Source organism: Pagrus major, chromosome 18 (assembly GCF_040436345.1).
Source record: "Pagrus major chromosome 18, Pma_NU_1.0".
NCBI lineage: Eukaryota > Metazoa > Chordata > Actinopteri > Spariformes > Sparidae > Pagrus > Pagrus major.
The window spans coordinates 30,934,800-30,954,165 of record NC_133232.1 but is presented as its reverse complement, the minus strand read 5'-3'; the positions used below and the strand labels follow the sequence as shown (position 1 = coordinate 30,954,165).

Here is a 19,366-nt window from a genome sequence, read left to right as displayed (position 1 = left end):
AGATCTAGCAAACTAAAAAAAACATTTACAAACTAGTCTAAAGAAACACAAGCAAGCTAGCCAATTAACAAGCTAACAAAACATTAGCTAGCAAACAAGAAAAAGCTTGCTGACAAAAAATAGCAAACTAAAGGAAACACTTGCTCAAATAGACTAAAGAAACACTATCAAACTAACTAGATGCTAGCAGGCTAACTAGAAGCTAGCAAGCTCACGAAGCGCCAGCTAGCAAACAAAAGAAATAGAGCAAGCTGACAAGAAACTGGCAAACCAACAATGAACTAGCAAGTTAACAAAAGCAAATAAGCTAACAAAACAAAAGTGACCTAACAACCATTTCACACTAGAAAAATGTGGCAAGCTAACAAAGTCATAGAGTTTAGCTAGCAAACTTATAGATCCAACTAGCTAAACAACATAAAAAATGTTAGTTAATTGTATAAATGTGCTTCTCTGACGGTCACAAAAGCGTTCACTGTTATAAATAGACCTACGTTTCTGTGGAGGTTATACCTGAGACATAATATTATAAGAAGAGGTCTTATTAGCCAGAAATAAATGCCCACAGGCGTCGCCAAGATGGTAAGACTTGCCTACAAGGACTTTGGTTGTACTGTTTGGTGTTTCTTGTAGTCGGTGCTGTCTCCCTTTCAGATTGCCTTAAGCAATAAGGTTGTTACAATCAGAGGGGAATTAAACGAAAACACAAAAAAACTTTTCTTTCTCCAGCTGCACACTGAGCCGCATCCATTTCTCAGAGCAAACGATATGGAACGACGATGGAAAACGACTGGCGTTGTTGAGGTTTAGCCGACATCCTGCTTGGACGTCGGTGATCCAGTGCGATATTGCGTAAATGCTGAATATATGTATGTTAAATTTACTGTGATTTTCACTCATTAAACCATTTTTATGCCGAGGGTTTTAAAGCACAAAGATTCTGATTGTAAATTAGATATTTAACGAGTGAGAGACGTCCCTCTGCATAAACTCGTGTTGATCATTTCGAGGCATCGACCGAACTAATACCCACCGACATCACTTTAGCTCTTTATTCACAGGGGCTGAATGATGCATGCGGTTTCATGTTCCTCTATTCTCTTGAATGGACGCTAGATGAGCATCTCGCAAATGGATACGGCGAATGAATATCTTAACATTGTCTGTTAAAATGACATTGCTTTTCCAATTTCTCATCCCTTGTGTTAATGTGTCTTTCTTCATTTTCTGATTGACCAACCCCAGTAATCATTGTATCTCATCACAACATCGCCCTCTCCTCCTCCTCCTCCTCCTCCTCCTCCTCTGCGGCGGCGGCTCACCAATTCAGTACACCCAAATTAAACAGAGACTCATCACAATAAAGCCCCGGCATCAACATTATGTTGTTGTGCTTGAGACTATTATTGCCCCCCGTCCTTTTTTTTTTTCCCCCCGCGCAGATGAAATTACAGGCCGGTAGACGATGACAGGCGTCACTTTGCATCATGTCGTGTGCGGCTGGTTTGTGGGTTTTCTGGGAGTGACAGCTCCGCGGGGGAAAAAAACGTGGAAACGGCGCCCACATGGTCAAGTTAACCGATTCAAAGGAGATGTCATTGTAATCACCGTGTTACTGTAATTAAATTTAGATTGGATCGAGTCCATTTTCATGCTACAGCTCATACAATTTTCAGCTGATACATTTTTAAAGCGGCCGTGGCAGATGTAGATCCTGACGTCGGCTCTAACGCGGCCCGCCGAATGAGCAGCTCTGAAATAAATTGGATACAATCTGATCTACGGAAAAAAAAAAAGTCTTTCAGACTTATTCCGGCTGAATATCTTAGATTAACACAGAACGGCAGCGAGAGAGAGAATTAACAGATCTTTCTTGCCCATTGAGGCTCCGTGTGTCAGACTGAATGGAGCTACAGTCCACACGGTGGAGGATCATCAGTGGAGCTGAAGAGAGCGACTCCACACTTGACTGCGCAGATTAAGAGAGTGACAGGGACCTATGACTGCCTAATTCAATGGAGGCGCTCTCTGTAGAAAACACTTCATTCTCAACAATGTCACTTGGCCCTCCTGTGCAATATATCCTGCTAAAAAGCACGATCGAGCCGCCCTCGCCTTTTTACTTCCAGTCAGCTTGAAAGCGAGACCGTGTTGCGAGGGGCCGAGCAGTCATCGATGCTATTCCCGCGCTGTAAAAAAGAAAAGAGAGAGATCAAAACACACCTCTTCTTCTCACTCATTAGGTTTTAACTTCTTTGACTTTTTTAAGAGCTTTGATTATCAGCAAAAAGCCGAGCGTTTTAAATCCATTCGCCCTCGGTGCTTATGGGATATCCACATCACAGACGGCTAATGAATGATACATAGGTCTGAATTTCTGATCATCCCTTCGTTTCTTGTTCTGTTTTTTTCAAAGGGAATCACTGGGATCCGGTTTGCCGAACATCAGAGGTGCTACATCAGGACCCAAACTAGGAAGCTACCCACGGTGGCGGAGGTGGAGGCCGAGGACGCCGCAGAGCTACTGGTACGCCTCCTCCTCCTCCCCTCGTCCTGTCTGTACCCTCAGACTCTCAGGCTGTCATGCATATTGTAGGGAGATAACCAGAGTAGTGTGAGCTACCACGCAAAAAAAAATCCTCAGCCTGTCCATCTCATCCTATCTTCCCCCAACCCCTCTCACTGAAGAATAAACTGAGGTTTGCGGCGCCTGTGAAACCGTCAGAGAGCTGCCCACAAACCCATAGCCTCTTTGTGGCTCACATCAAATGGTGTTTGCTGTCAATCTTGAGCCAATATTAATTTTTAATCATCTCCTCCAAAGGCTCTACCCAAATAGCCTAAAGGGGGAAGGGTGCAAGAGAGAGGTCTGAGTGAGAGGTAAGCCATTAAAATGGTATTTTTTAAAAAGAAGATTTTCTTTGTAAAATTCACAAGGCTCCCTCTCTAAGTTTAGAGTGATTCATTTTTTTTTTTTTTTCTCTTATAGTCGCATGTGAACTTCGGCAAAAAGGAATGGGAGAGATTCAATCAATCAAAAAAATCCCAATTTTTCTGTGTCACAGTGCAATTCACTGAGTGGGCTGTATGTTCAAAGAGAAAAATCCTCTCGCTCAAATATCTCTTCTGCTTGCATGCATCTCATTTACATTTCACATTGTAGCCGGGAAGAATTACAGTAGCTGGCAAATATCTGACGCTCACGGATTCATTTAAAAAAAAAAACAGAATATGTCAGTCCAAGCACAAAAAGACAAAGACAGTCTCAGTTTTAACTTTAAGAACACAAGCTGTTACGCCCCAAAAAAACCAAGCGCTCCCCCTCTCATCTTCATTACGTCTGATCCACGTTTACAGATACTAATTGCCCAGGCAGCACCATATGTCCGAGCCGTTTCTGTCTGCTTTTGTGCACTGTGAAGCCTAATTGGCTCAATGCACAGCTCCAAAGTGAATTAATCTGAGGCCAGGAAAGTGGCTCGGGCTCATACCAGTAGCTATGGAAGCTGTGAGTTGAATAGATTCTGCACCACGTTCAATAAAATCCAAATTTAAAAGGTGTTTTTAAGCAGTGGTTCACATTTAGTTGTTCTGATCAATCACATGCTGCTACAGTGCAGCTACCAAGCAGCCCTGAATCAGGCTGTCAGGCTAAGTGGTGCTAACCAGGCAGCCACAACATTTACATACTACTTATTTGTTGTGACAAGTACGTTACTGCCTGGATTCTGTTCACAGGCAGCGTTTCTTCAGGTTTGTGCACTGCATGCCCGTCGTAGGGACGTGGTTCAGGTGGAGAATGCACTTTAGCAATGATGCTTTAGATGCTACAAGCTGATTTTGTAGCCTAGCCTAGCATAAGACCTGCCCCGGCACACTCTGCAGGTACCAAAATCGGCCTATCAGCGCCTCTGGAGCTCACAAACTAATATATTATATTGATTTTTTTCCGTTTAATCCGCACAAAACCCAAAGTGGCGGTAGCTTCCTGGTGTCTCTGATGGTCGCCCGGCTACTCACAGTGAGACACCAGGAAGTCACGAGGCAGAACATGTTGTGTAATGATGTTTGACTGAAGCAGTAACTGAAGATGATCTAGACATCTCTTTGCTTGTGTTGTCAGACTGTTCCTGCACCTGGAATATGAATGAACTCTCTCTGTTCCCCAATTATTTGACTCATGTACCCATTTTCTTACCACAAAAACACTGGACCACTCAAGAGGAACTCAGTGAACATCAGGCGGGGCACATTTAGGCGCTAAACAGTGACCTTGATCCGGCCCTCACCAAGGTCTGTCTTCAGACGGCGGCCCGTGATCTGTCCTCTGTGAGAATCCACCCACATGTAACCCTCAAGCAGATCAGCAGCAAGTTTCTCTTCGTGTGGTGAAACACAAGAAGCTCACAGGGGTTAAAGCCGAGCACTAATGGTTCCTAGCTTAACCCAGCCACAGGCTTTTAAGGAAAGAGGGCTCAGAGCAGCCGCGGCAGGCTTTAGAGCTGGGGTGAAAAAAAAACAATGGCAAAAATTGCGGAAAAACTGCAAGCGGCTGATAAGGAAATGCAGCCCCTGCGAGGGAAAACCAGGTGACAAACATGAATTGTTTGCCAGGATTTTTTTCCTCCCTTTTCAATTTGCCTCCTCTATAAAATGTCTGAGGAGTAATCCCTGAGCTTCATTCCAGTTCCCCCAGTCTGACACAGAAACCACCATCTGCCTCCCTCACACCCCTTAACATTGTCAACGGATGCTGCTTGCTCCATTAAACAGCCACTTAATATGGATGACCAAAGCTCACCCAGCAACCCAAAAACCTCCCACACAGACAACAACTGCAAACAGAGAAACGGTGAGAGACAGAGGATGTGACTGTACGCCGACGTCCTGCGAGCGCACGGTTTGTTCATGAAGGTATGAACTCAGATCCGCCATGATGGACTTGAAAGCACGAGATAATCTATGAATACTGACAACGAGAGCAAACTAGGTTTTTGATCAACATACAGATGTGTGACGCTTCAGTTTTTGCAGTCAGGAACATGTTAGCGCGGCATCACGACAACTCTCCGAGCTGCTTTCTGTGTCTGTCCTCACTAGCGTGGTCGCTAATGAGACAGAAAGTTCACACCGTTCCTTCAAAAGATGTGTTTGTACAACCGCCTGTCACGGTCCGAGGTTTCAGTTCAGTTGATTTCCTGTTTTTATGTTGAAATGTATCCTCATTTAGTCATGTTTACCTTTCCACTTCCTGTCTTTGTCTGTTTTCACGCCCCTTTTATTGTGTAAACCTTCGTCCGCTATATTTCAGCGTCCCATGACGTCTACTCAGTGACTCATGTACCACAATTTTCTCAGATTTTCCGTGATGAGAGGGCATTCGTGTGAATTTTGCCGGTTGGAAAAAAAAGTATTTTCCAATAATTATGTCTGTGTTTTTCTTAACTCTTTGGTGGTTCAACTGTGTCGTCTGTGTTCCAGCTTTGTTATCCGCAGCTTCTTGTTTGTCTTCAGTCGAGTATTTCCCTTTTTTCTTTTCTTCTTTTTTTCCTTTGCCTGCATTTGTTGTTTGCATTTAGGATTTTGGACGTCAGACTGTTGGATGTCAGCTCATCATGTTTGTCGTCCAGCCTGCCTCTGTGTCTGCGTTTGGGTCCTTTATCGATGAACTGTGACGCCGCCACCTGTCTTTATAATTGTCTGTTAACTATCTCTCCTTTGTGCGGAGCAGTTTATACTTCCAGCTTCTTCTGTTTTGGATTCCTCGTCTGTCTCGTTCCCCTCAAAGGTCAGCACCATCAAGACGGTTTGCTATTTGTCAGTGGCGCTAATTTGCATGTCAAAGTTCACCAAACTTGAGCTCGAGCCCCCAAAAAAATGTGCTCGGATTTGGTCAAACCCACCAGAGACAATTAGATTTTTGTTGTGAAATTTCACCGCTTTAAATGCAGGTGTGACCAGGCCTTTAGTGCCCTTAAGCAAGTGCCAGCGCTCTCATTGTAAGATGCCTGAATATAGGTGTCAACTAAAGTTCACCACCTGGTAGTGCTGCATAATAACACCCGCTCCCCTGCCTGCCCGTGTTATGTGAGGTGCGTGTGAAAGCTGGAGGGTATCATGAGAAAATCTTTGTTGATCCCTGGCAAACATAGCAGCCCTTTAAACAATGTGTCATGTAGACAGTGTTTCCACCCTCGGGACAGAGTGGCAGGAGAGGGTAAATTCATTAACTACAGTACAACTGGTGTATAATTAAGTTGTGCACTGTAGGCGGAAAGAATACATACACCAGGAGCAGGCAAAACAAATTACCGTCGTTCCCAAGGTCCGATACGCGATAAAAAAGTTGCTCGTGTTCTAATAATATATCATTTGTCAATACCAAAAATGGAAAAGCCTTTTGAAAAGTGAGTATAAACTGGTGGACTGTAATCATGTTGTCTTTGTGCTTGTCAGCTGGCATTTAGAAATCCTTGCCCCATGCTAAAATGCTGACCTTTACCACTTCCCTCCCCTCCCCTCAGGCCCTCTCCTGCAAGTTATTGGAGTCGTTTCTCAACTGTGAAGTCAAAGTCATGTTGTGAGCCCCCTGTCGTGACCTCCATTTACTTCCCAGAGAAGACTCACTTGGCTTCAGTGGCTAAGAGGTCCAATTAGAGAGTGCTGTTTGTGTTCCTCGAGTTTGATTTTAATTTCTGCAGCCACGGGAATGGTGAGCGCACTTTGCTCAACGCCAGAGCGACTCCCCACCCCCACCTCCCCGTCGACCCAGACCACCACAACCCCGCCGCACCACCAGTCCTCCGAGTCATTATAAGTCTACTGGCCGGGGCTTAAAAGTGTGTGGGGCGGGGGGGGAGTGTGTCAGAAGCTCGGGTGAGGCACCTCCTGCGCCGCAACCCAAATCTTTGATGTGACAGCTTTTTTTTTCCCCCTCCGCCCCGTCTCTGCAGGTCACAACTGTGTCGCTCGATGACAAACAAGAAGCAGCACGGAAAGCAAAAGTCTAATTCAAGCGAGAGTGACGGGGGTGAACGTGAGGGAGGGGGGGGCACGACCCGATATAAATGATTCCCGCTCCCGACTATAGCCCCAGGATTCTACGTCAAGCTTAACTAATGTGCAATTAAGCTTTAGACTGGGAAGAAAATCACCTTGTAAAAACATTTGTCAAGTGAACTGTTTTTCTGTTCTGGGCTGCTAATTAACAAGGGAATGGGAAGAGGGGGTTTGTTTGTGTGTGTATTTACATATACATGAAGAAAATAAATATCTCCACTGTTAGGGGAGAGCATTACCAAATCCCCTTCATATGTCTCTATTAGACAACACTGACATGTAGTCCCTATCATTAAGCAATAATAGTTTACTTTACAGCTCATGAACTACAGTATCAACAAATTAAGCCCACTGATAGTGCTGGGTGCCAAGCGAAGCATTGTAGTGGAGGAGGGGGGAGCGAGGGAGGGAGGGAGGAGAGGGTGAGGGTGAGGGGAGGCGAATGCAAGGCTTTATTGTGTCTGTCACATTAAACGATACTGCAGCCACACTCAGAGTAATGAAGACCACTTCTAAAGTCATTTAAAAGTCAAATCATCACTGTCTGTGAATTTCAATGATGTATAATAGAAAAGAGCATGCCGGAGGCTCGATGAAGAGGGCGAGGGAGGGAGAGGGAGAGAGGAGCGAGTCGGGGCGGCTGGAGTCGGGAAAGTCGCCGCCCTCTCGGCGGACGGAAAGGTGATAGATAAAACGACGAGGATGCACGGCTCGGGGGACGAGAGTGCAAATGCAGGACAGTTTTGTGTCGGGGCCTGGACGCTTTTTACAGGCTCTGACATGTTATATGTGAATGTGTGTGTGTGTGTGTGTGTGTGTGTGTGTGTGTGTGTGTGTGTGTGTGTGTGTGTGTGTGTGTGTGTGTTCCCAGCAGGTGGATGAGACCAAGGCCATGGATACGAAGGTGGATAACTCCCAAGTGTGGGTTCCTGCAGAGGAGCCCATCGTTAACTCGGCCTTCCTCTTTGACTCCAAGATCTGGGAGATTTGCCAGGAGCTGCCCATCCACTGGATCCATCCCTCCCCTCTGAGCGGTGAGAGCAGGGGGGCACCTCTGCCTCTAAACGCAGGCTATTAACACTCTCACTGGAGGGCCTTCCCACAGGTCATATGTAGAGACCCAAACAAGCCCCCTCCAGCCTGGGCTTCTCTCTCTGTGTGTGTGAAAGAGGCATTCAGATCTTTTATTTAAGTATCAGTGTGGAAGATACTCAGAGGTATCGCTGAGGTGGAGCTGATTTTAACCCTGTTATATTATGATCATATATGTGTTGTGCTGCAAAAAGTCCTTGAAGTAAATCTTTCTTAAAATGAGGTGAAGAAAATCTGCCCGTCAACCTGTTCTGAATACTAGAAACGGGTGTGAAAGACTTGTTTTTCTTTTGTTTTTTTTATATAATCAAATTCATGTTTGGAAATGGAAAGAGGACGAAGTCACAAAATGTTAATGTTGAAGGATTATTCGAAAATTAAATTTGTGGGTTGTTATTCCTTTAGAAAACCTCATGAAGTGTCCAAGATTTTAGCTGAATAAAAACTTTATTTTGGTCCAAAACAGAATAATTATGTAGAAGTGTTCTGTGGTCAAATCCGGTGATGACGATCACAGAAGAAATTTTTTTACGATGATGATGTGTAAATATTCTGGTGTGGAAACAATAAATAAAGAAATAATGAATCATAATCTATTAAACAGATTGCAGATTATCTAAAAATTAAGACTTCTGGTACTGATTAATAAACCAAAGTGACTTGATGAGATGAACGTACCTCCATCAATCAGATACATTTAGTAAAAAGTAAAATATGTCCGTCTGAAATGCAGTGGAAGTTAATCTAGTATTAGTTTACTGCTGTTGATTATCTGGAGATTTTCTTTTAAGAGTTTTGTCTCAAAAGGATGTGTGGGCTTTACTAATCAGGATTAGTGGAAAATTACCATGTTGGTATTACAACCGCACAGTTTGACAGAAGCATAAAAAAACCTTGGAAAGTTTTTCTCCTGAATGTTAGTAATTAACATCAAGCCACCGAGAAAATAGAGCGCACGAGCCGCAGCTTTCTCATTTCACTTCAGACAAAAGAAGGAAAACTGTGGCGAGCGTACAAACATCTCCTCTCCTTTATCTGCCCTCTCTGTGAATTCAGATGCCGACGTGGAGAATCTGGAGAACGTGGACGCGCCCGACGCCGAGGTCGCAGGTCAGCGTTTCGCCCGCGACGTCCAGGACCACGTCGCCGTGAACGACTACGTAAGTGCGCCACGTCAATCGGGGACCACACCACGAGATACAGTAAAGCCACTTCAATCAGCTCCGGCTCTGCCTCCACTCTTTCTGCATATAAATCGCTCGCTAATTGATGTTAAAACTGACTTTGTGCACCAGAGGGCACAGCAATTGCTCTATATATCTGTTTAAGTAAGGCCAGTTCATTGAAGACTCCCTTAATGTCTCTCCATTAATTGAGAGGAATATCCAGCCTTTCAAAGGCAGCAACTTGTGCCTCACAGCGCCCGATAGTTCCTTTTTTCACTTCCTTTTTTTTCCGAGGCGGTGGAGAGCACTGTACAAAGCAGCGCTCTCAAGGTCACTCACTGCTGCACAGATAAGTTGCATTTATTAATAATGCTTTAATTATCAAAGCGTATAAAATGAATGGGAGGCCAAGTAGCATATTTTGGTGTTCTGCGGGTAAACCTCTCACTGCTGTATGGCTAATTATCCCTGACTGCGAGGGAGACTCATATAGAGAAGTATATTACACAGCACTCGTACTGACACAAATAACACAGCAGTTGCACAGTAACGCCTTCATTCCACCCGTGACCTTGCACGTGCAACGCTGTTTTGTTCCGGCTCCCGTCAGGAAGCAGAACGTCATGCCTGCTTTATATTGTTGACTTGCTGGGATTGTGTTTATCTCGTCATTTCTCCCTGATCGGTGAGTAGGCTTCTTAGTCACATGGTTTCTTTGTCTGCACAGGGTGATTTATTTTGAAAAGTGTCCGGATGCTCTATGCCGTCCCTGTGTCTAACTTCCTGCCTGAAAAAATTATGAGGAAAAAGTCTAAATAATGAGAGAAAAAGTCAAAATTATGAGAGAGAAAAAGTCAAAATTATGAGAAAAAAGTCAAAATTTTAGAGAAAAAGTCAAAATTATGAGATAAAAAAGTCAAAATTTTAGAGAAAAAGTCAAAATTATGAGGAAAAAGTCAAAATTATGAGAGAAAAAGTCAAAAATATGAGAAAAAGTCAACATTATGAGAAAAATAGGGAAAATTATGAGATAAAAAAGTCAAAATTATGGAGAAAAAAGTCAAGATTTTAGAGAAAAAAGTCAAAATTTCAGAGAAAAAAAGGCAAAATTATGTGAAAAAAAGGCAAAATTATGAGAAAAAAAAGAGGCAAAATTTAGAGTCAAAATTTTAGAGAAAAAAAGTAAAAAAATTTAGAGAAAAAAAGTCAAAATTATGAGAGAAAAAGTCAAAAATATGAGAAAAAGTCAACATTATGAGAAAAATAGGGAAAATTATGAGATAAAAAAGTCAAAATTATGGAGAAAAAAGTCAAAATTTTAGAGAAAAAAGTCAAAATTATGAGGAAAAAGTCAAAATTATGAGAGAAAAAGTCAAAATTATGAGAAAAAAGTCAAAATTTCAGAGAAAAAAAGGCAAAATTATGAGAAAAAAAAGGCAAAATTTTAGAGAAAAAAAGGCAAAATTATGAGAAAAATGTCTAAATAATGAGAGAAAATGTCAAAATTATGAGAAAAAAGTCAAAATTTTAGAGAAAAAAAGTCAAAATTATGAGAAAAAAAGTCAAAATTTGAGAGAAAAAAGTCAAAATTTTAGAGAAAAAGTCAAAATTATGAGAAAAAAGTCAAAATTTTAGAGAAAAAAAGGCAAAATTATGAGAAAAAACAGTCAAAATTTTAGAGAAAAAAAGGCAAAATTATGAGAAAAAAAGGCAAAATTTTAGAGAAAAAAGGGCAAAATTATGAGAAAAAAGGCAAAATTTTAGAGAAAAATCGCAAAATTATGAGAAAAAAAGTCAAAATTTTAGAGAAAAAAGTCAAAATATTAGGAAAAAGTCAAAATTATGAGAAAAAAAGTCAAAATTTTAGAGAAAAAAGTCAAAATATTAGGAAAAAGTCAAAATTATGAGAAAAAAAGTCAAAATTATGAGATAAAAAAGGCAAAATTATGAGATAAAAAAGTCAAAATTTTAGAGAAAAAAGTCAAAATTTTAGAGAAAAAGTCAAAATTATGAGGAAAAAGTCTGGCCTCGAGCCTGTCGCTGTAATATAAATGATTTCACTCATTTAGTCTTGACCAGCAACTTTTTATCAGACATATTCTCGATGAGAAGTGGCTATAATTATGAGATAAAAAGTCAAATAATGAGATTAAAAAAAGTCAAAATGATGAAAGAAAAAAGTCAAAATTATGAGAAAAAAAGTCAAAATTATGAGAAAAAAGGCAAAATTTTAGAGAAAAAAAGGCAAAATTATGAGAAAAAAAGGCAAAATTTTAGAGAAAAAAGTCAAAATATTAGGAAAAAGTCAAAATTATGAGAAAAAAAGTCAAAATTATGAGATAAAAAAGGCAAAATTATGAGATAAAAAAGGCAAAATTTTAGAGAAAAAAAGTCAAAATTATGAGAAAAAAAGTCAAAATTATGAGAAAAAAAGTCAAAATTATGAGGAAAAAGTCTAAATAATGAGAGAAAAAGTCAAAATTATGAGAAAAAAGTCAAAATTATGAGAAAAAAGTCAAAATTTCAGAGAAAAAAAGTCAAAATTATGAGAAAAAAAGTCAAAATTATGAGAAAAAAAGTCAAAATTATGAGGAAAAAGTCTAAATAATGAGAGAAAAAGTCAAAATTATGAGAGAGAAAAAGTCAAAATTATGAGAAAAATGTCTAAATAATGAGAGAAAATGTCAAAATTATGAGAAAAAAGTCAAAATTTTAGAGAAAAAAAGTCAAAATTATGAGAAAAAAAGTCAAAATTTGAGAGAAAAAAGTCAAAATTTTAGAGAAAAAGTCAAAATTATGAGGAAAAAGTCAAAATTATGAGAGAAAAAGTCAAAAATATGAGAAAAAGTCAACATTATGAGAAAAAAAGGCAAAATAATGAGATAAAAACGTCAAAATTATGGAGAAAAAAGTCAAAATTTTAGAGAAAAAAGTCAAAATTATGAGGAAAAAGTCAAAATTATGAGAGAAAAAGTCAAAATTATGAGAAAAAGTCAAAATTTCAGAGAAAAAAAGTCAAAATTTTAGAGAAAAAAAGTCAAAATTATGAGAAAAAAAGTCAAAATTATGAGAAAAAGTCAAAATTTCAGAGAAAAAAAGTCAAAATTTTAGAGAAAAAAAGTCAAAATTATGAGAAAAAAAGTCAAAATTTGAGAGAAAAAAGTCAAATTTTTAGAGAAAAAGTCAAAATTATGAGATAAAAAAGTCAAAATTATGGAGAAAAAAGTCAAAATTTTAGAGAAAAAAGTCAAAATTATGAGGAAAAAGTCAAAATTATGAGAGAAAAAGTCAAAATTATGAGAAAAAAGGCAAAATTTCAGAGAAAAAAAGGCAAAATTATGAGAAAAAAAGGCAAAATGTTAGAGAAAAAAAGGCAAAATTATGAGAAAAAAAGGCAAAATGTTAGAGAAAAAAAGGCAAAATTATGAGAAAAAAAGAGGCAAAATTTAGAGTCAAAATTTTAGAGAAAAAAAGTAAAAAAATTTAGAGAAAAAAAGTCAAAATTATGAGAAAAAAGTCAAAATTGTAGAGGAAAAAAGTCAAAATTTTAGAGAAAAAAGTCAAAATTTTAGAGAAAAAAAGTCAAAATTATGAGAAAAAAAATCAAAATTTTAGAGAAATTTTAGAGAAGAAAAGTCAAAATTATGAGAAAAAAGTCAAAAGAGAGGTGTGAAAATGATAACATCATTAATCATAACAGCAGTTTGTGTATCTGAGTTTCCCTTTTGAATGACTGATACGGACTGCCACCACTTTACCTTCCATATTCCCCTTTTCGACTAAGGCAGTTCAGGTGCTGGTTCAGAGCCAGTGCCTCCTCTGGAACCAGTTCTGTGCATTTCTTTGGCTAAAGAACTGACACTTCGTGCTAAGATGCAGGCCATGCGACAGTCAGCCTTCATTGCCGCTAGTTTTTCGATGCTCGGTTGGTGCGTCTGGGCCCTGAAGATCCCAGGAACATACGCAGGTGGAAAGATATCCGACACACATGCACACACACACATTCAACACTTACAGGTGAATAGACACTAAAGCTAAATTCAAGGATAATGAGGTGGGTTCCATCTCCTCCTCAGAGCGGTGAGAAACGGTGAGGAGAAATGAGACGTCCTGTAATGTTGACATTTATCAGGCCCGTCCCAGAAACACCTCCCGCTCATCTCCTCAATTTCCCCCCAGCTTCTCTGTCTTCTCCCTCATCGTCTGTGGCAGGCGATGCAGTGCTATGCAATTAAAACATACCAGGGGATGAAAAACTCGGCTCTTCTTTTGAAACGTTCTGCCTCTATCAGCTGAGTTATGCATACCACTGCAATCCATTCCAGCAGCACATCCAGGCTCTGTTTGTGGGTCCGGTGATAACAAAGGCCTTTGTGGCCAAGCAGAGGGCAGGCAGCAGTCTGTAATTGGGAGTCTGAACTCTCTCGCTCATTCCAGTGGGATGCCACATGTGTTAGCCAAAACCTCTTTCTGCTTCATTCAGAACTCATGTAAATGTGCACACAGTCAGCAAACCACCAAGCACACACACAGTCTGCTGCTCGCTATGCTTCCCTTTCTACCTGCAGCCTTTTATCTATCACACTCACTCTCACACACACACACACACACACACACACACACACAAACCAAGCCTGACACATTAAAAACAAGCACTCACTTCATCTGCGTACCCGAATTTCTGCGCCGCGTCTTCCCACGTCTGAGCAGAATAATTGTTGGAGTCCTTGTGACAGAGGCTGACAGATATATGGAAGTGACCTTTGCCACGGCTGCCATTTCAGCGAGCAGTGTGTATCAGAGGTGGCCCTGGAAATTTCAAACTGAATAACTACCATCTGACAAGGCTGAAGGCACGCTACCACTGTCCTTGACCCACATAGCATGGATGGGGCCTCCAATATGAAATGACCTCACACACATACACGTGTAAACGCGTTCGGTGTGTGTTTCTGCCTGCGTCGAGTGTTTGCATTGTGCGTTGAGCTCGGACCAGCCTTTTACAAACCTCTGGGAGCCTCATCCAGGGTCAGGCTGCACGACTGTTCATGCATAAGAGAGAGAAAAAGTGCAGAAAGCGGAAGGAATTTAAATCCATGAATGCAGGAGCTGTTTGTGCCTCTGGAGAAATCTTTACACTGAAGCTAAAGCTCCTTATCACTCCTGGTAAACCGGCAGAGTTTACTGAAATACAGGACTATCGCTTTATTCAATTACACCCAATTTCATTGTCATTCCACCTGACTGTAGAGCACCGTGAGATGAGAATCTGAGATCAGGACAGGCGGCGAGGCATTCTCGTGTGTTGCACTGTCCTGGGCTTCTACATAAAAAAAAAAAAAAACACTCTTTTTGAATACAAAGTAGGCCATGAAACAGAAATGTTATCTCTGCTGTTTTGATCCCAGAATGAATGTGACGAGCTCTGCTATGAGATTTAATAACACATCCAGGCATGTGCTTCAAGCTCATGAAGAGCGGTGATCAGCGTGTGTGAAATAACACCAACAAGTGTGGAGATTAGAGGAGTCGTGCTTTGATTCATTACATCTTATTGAATGACTGACGCCGTCTTCTACTCTGCAGACTCATTCATATCCAGTGCCTCATATTATGCACAGAGGTGTCTCGGTGTGTATGTATGTGTGTGTGTGTGTGTGTGTGCGTGTGTTTGCATGTGTATACGTGAGCCTGAGTGTGTGATGAAATCAGATGCAGCGAGGGGGTAATGGCTTTTACTCTTCATTAATGCTGCTTGTTTTTGAGTGACTGCCTCAGATTTCCCAAGGTGAACCATTCTTATCACCGCAGCATCCCACTAGAGATGGCAACTCAAAGCCGCAGTGATTAATATGTACCCTCCGTTTTAAAAGGATAGCTCTGATTAATTGTCTTTAAGGTACAATGCCGCCTATTGGCTGTTTGTTTTGATAAACGCGGCATCATTTGAATAAAATACTTTCTTCATTTTCCGAGCCGGAGCGCCACATTTCGTAACAAACCCAGTTTCGGGGCTGCGAGGAGCAGATAAGATTATCATTGGTCCATTGACAGCTTTCGTGTTGTTTCCATAACAGATTGTTGCCTGGAAGCTGATGACCTGAAACTTGACTGAAACAATAAATCATTAAAAGCCTACCTGCGCTTGTCATAGTAATAAATCAAACCCAGCCACGGCAGATATCATCTGTCGCAGCCCTTTCTATGTGTTTTAAGTGTGTCTCACGAGGGTGTAATTTTACTCAATTTATCATCGCTCGCATCAAATGCAGGGTGCGCTCTTTTGTGAGTCATGCTTATGGTGAATTTATTGTTATGTGATCGTAGTCTGCCAGCTGCCACGGCGAAGAAAGCAAATACAATGAACTAAAAACCTCCGTGATTGACTACCCCCTGACTTATAGATGCAAGAAAACCCCCTAATTCCCAAACTTAATGCGGCGAGGGACCAGAAGGACTCAGCCGTGTGCTCCTGCGGGTCCTGTCCCCTTAAACAATTCCCACACGCTCTCTGGTCCCAGCAGTGGATGTGTTTTGTTCTGCACTGTTGCATGTAGCTGAGTCATTGTGAGCGCATTGTAAGAATTATGCCAGTTGGTTCTGAATGTGAAGTCATCGACTCCTGGATCTGAGCAGTTTAACGAGACAGCGCCGGATTGTCTCTGGGGATTCATTTACTAAAAGAGATTGAAATGTGGTCAAATGCATACTGAGGGCAGTTGCTGCCTCAACTTGCGCGGTGAGTTAAGTGGCACTTCTCCGAACCCCATTTGGAGTCGCTCTTGATCAAAGGCATGGCACTCAGCCCCCACGAGTCTACGAGGGCATGAACCAACCAGCACAATGGAAAAATCCAAGGGCCATTAATTCTACCCAATTTACCTTTCGTTTGGGTTTCATTTGGCCCCTCTATAAATTCAGAGGCAGCCAGCAAGAGCAAATGAAAGAATCCTTGTTAGGCGATCATTACTCTGCTAATTGCTTTAGGAATGTGCCATGCACTTAAAGTCAAGGTCAGGGGGAGGGCGCCAAGACGTGGGGAGCTCTAATTTGAATGCTCTATTGGAGGAGGGGCTGCCATTTTGGTGCAGAGTGTGGGCTCCGGTCGAGGGAGTTAAGAGGTCAGAGATGAAAGAAATAGTGTAATTATGCTGGTAACTACCAATGTTAGAGTCCCTTTGATTGAAGATAGCACTGGAGGAGAGGCTGTGAATGCTGGATTCACAGACGGAGGGGATTGTGCAGCCCACAGTCGTGCTACCTCCGGTATAATAGAAAGGTCAAGGGTATTATATCATGTTTTATGCTCCAGGAGCTTAAATGAAGCTCGCTCACTCCCACACCTATCTTGATCTCTTTGTCACAGTCATCAAGCATGGCACAACTTTGCATTTCCACAGACATCAGTTCTGATCTTTTCACTCTTGTTTGGGTTTTACATATATTCTGCTGACCTACAAGCAAAGCAGCCTCATCAATTCACGCCATTCCTCCCTCCTCCTCCTCCTCCTCCTCCTCCTCCTCGTCTTCCTCTCCTGCCCTTGCCTTCGGGAGGACTGGCATTTGTCATGTGTGTGATTGTAACCCCGTCCTCTCCTGTGTTTGTCCTCGGCAGAGAGACGTCGGAATCGAGCTGGATAACCGTCTGGATGACCGCGGCTACTGCTGCCAGCAATGCCGCCGTGGTTACCGCTACTGCCGCCGCTACCACGAGCCTCTGGGTGGCTTCAACCCGTGGCCGTACTACTACCAAGGAGGCCGTGTCATCTGTCAGATTGTCATGCCGTGCAACTGGTGGATCGCCCGCATGCTGGGGAGGATCTGAGGAGGCGTGGTGCCGTCTGGGATTAAAACTTGTTTCTGTCGGCGAAGGTGCAAAATTCTCCCTGTGATAAATAGTCCAGACCTCTTGTGAGACCAAAACAGTCCGTTGCAGACAATTATTAACCAATCTGAAAGTTGGCCCATTGCGATTTAGTCAGTCTTAATGGCATTTGAAGGGGTTTGATTGTTTCTTAAAAGACAGTGGTCGTCTACAGCTCTCTGATTTTCTCTGCTTATCCACTCGTTTAGTATCCTCTCTGTTTGATCCTGTTTAATGGGAACAATTTAGTCTGGAAGATGTCACCAGAAACTAATCTACTCTGAAAAATACTTCAGCACTGTGTGTCCTTCACTTTGTCATGCATTCATTTTTTTACTTTATGGATTCTACTCATACTGTAATGTATGTAAATGTACATACAGTACAACAACATACGTAAGAATGAGAATGGTGCTATTACATTACACATTTAACTAAGTATATATACTGTATATTGTCTCAGTTGTTTGTGATTAGTTTCTTTGTCATTTCTTGTACAACTAGCATATAAAAACCTTCCCTATACTCAATAACGTCGCTTGCTTAAGTCATACAGCACTTCTTATATTCTCACACACGCAAAGTACATGTTAGAAATGATGTAAAGACACCAGATATATAAAGTAATATTCACACACAATTATGACGCTATATGCAAGATATTTAAGTTCAGAAAAGAAAAGAAATAAGCGATAATAATAATGTGGTAACACTTTAGGGGAACACATACTGACTAGTTGCTTATTTGCTTGCATACTAGCAGCATATCAGCTCTTTATTAGTCATCTTAAAGCATTATATCATACAAAAAACAACCTCATACGTCGACTTTGAAAGCAGTTTATTATGACCCATATATATGTTTCTTGTTAGGCAGTGACCTCTAGTGGCCACAGTAATTATTACGGCAGCAAAGGAGGAAATCAGGTGAAGTTGTACAAAGGGTGAAAAGTCTGAATGGGGGAGGAGGTCGGGTTAAACAAGGACAGGACTTCCACCCAGGAGGCCGTTGTTAGTGTCCTGTCCAGTGTCCATTGCGCTGAGGAATAACACGTAGATTAAAAGAGAAACAAAGTAACACTTCACTGTCTCAGCTGTACATTGGTATAGTTGCAGGTTTCTATCACTATTTGTTACAGTATAGTGGCTAAAAGAAGACTACCTTCAATGAAAACCTATTTAAATGCGCTACATCCAGCCCTTTGTACTGCGTCACATAAATAGTTAATGGGGTCTATTCTGGGCAGAGACCCATCGTCCATTCAAGTTTTGTGGAAATCCGTTCAGTAGTTTTTGTGTAATCCTGCTCACAAACCAACCAAACGGGCACGGAGGTAATAAAAACTAGCGTAACAACCAATATGAGAGCATGAAAGCCCATTTAGTTAAGGCGCTCACTTAAGAGCACTTAATAAATTTGGTCTCTATATGTGACAAAACACGAAAAACTCAAATCTTTCTCACAAATCATTCACCAGTAGAACCTGTGTGTCAAACTACTGGTGAAAACACTTTATAGTAATTGATAAAGAGCCAATATGCTGCTCATGTGTGCTAATAAGCCACTCGCTAATGGTTAAACTGTGCTCCCTCATCTGAAGTGTTACCAAATATTATTAATAACGCTAACATGCCAGAAGAATTAAAAACAAAGCCGCCTAAGCCTCGAGACGTCTCATAACACTTCTTTTGTCTGTTTTTGGTATCATGTTACACTAAGGAGGTATAATTAAAGATGCACAGATCTCAGCCGTCCTTTTGTGATGTAGCTACTGTTGTGTTGTCCTCCATTGTTTTCCCTGTTGTTTGCCAGGCGCAGAATGCTTTAAATAGTGCTACTGTTCAAACAGTTTCCGCTTTGCCGAGGCGATTTTTTTTTAATCTGTAACACCACATCTCAATCTGTCGAGCTGAAATGACTCTCATCTGCAACTAACGGATCAGCAAGCGAGACAGGCATTTGTAATTGATGTTCTGTCATCGGAATAACAAGTTGCATAAATGCCCAAGAGTATTCGAAGCTATGCGAGATACTCAAACGTTAAACAGAGAGACGGAAAAATGGAGCACGGTTTGTTGTCACACTTCACTTTGAAGCCTCAGTTTCCATCTCTTTCCTTATTTTTTTTCCAATTAAAATCTCATTGTATGAATAATCTCAGTTGTCCTATCATATGAAACAATA

General features: G+C 41.2%; 1 protein-coding gene across 1 annotated transcript in view; it reads left to right on the top strand.

Annotated features, from left to right (window-relative positions):
• The window catches only part of tnmd (tenomodulin), a 47,260-nt gene extending 29,407 nt beyond the window's left edge, over window positions 1-17,853 (top strand). Inside the window, exons 4-7 of the mRNA XM_073487640.1 lie at window positions 2,417-2,527; window positions 7,934-8,093; window positions 9,208-9,311; window positions 16,933-17,853. Coding sequence (XP_073343741.1) covers window positions 2,417-2,527; window positions 7,934-8,093; window positions 9,208-9,311; window positions 16,933-17,142 — 585 coding nt within the window. The 3' untranslated portion in view covers window positions 17,143-17,853. The remainder of the gene's footprint in view (window positions 1-2,416; window positions 2,528-7,933; window positions 8,094-9,207; window positions 9,312-16,932) is intronic.
• The last annotated feature ends 1,513 nt before the right edge of the window (window positions 17,854-19,366 follow it).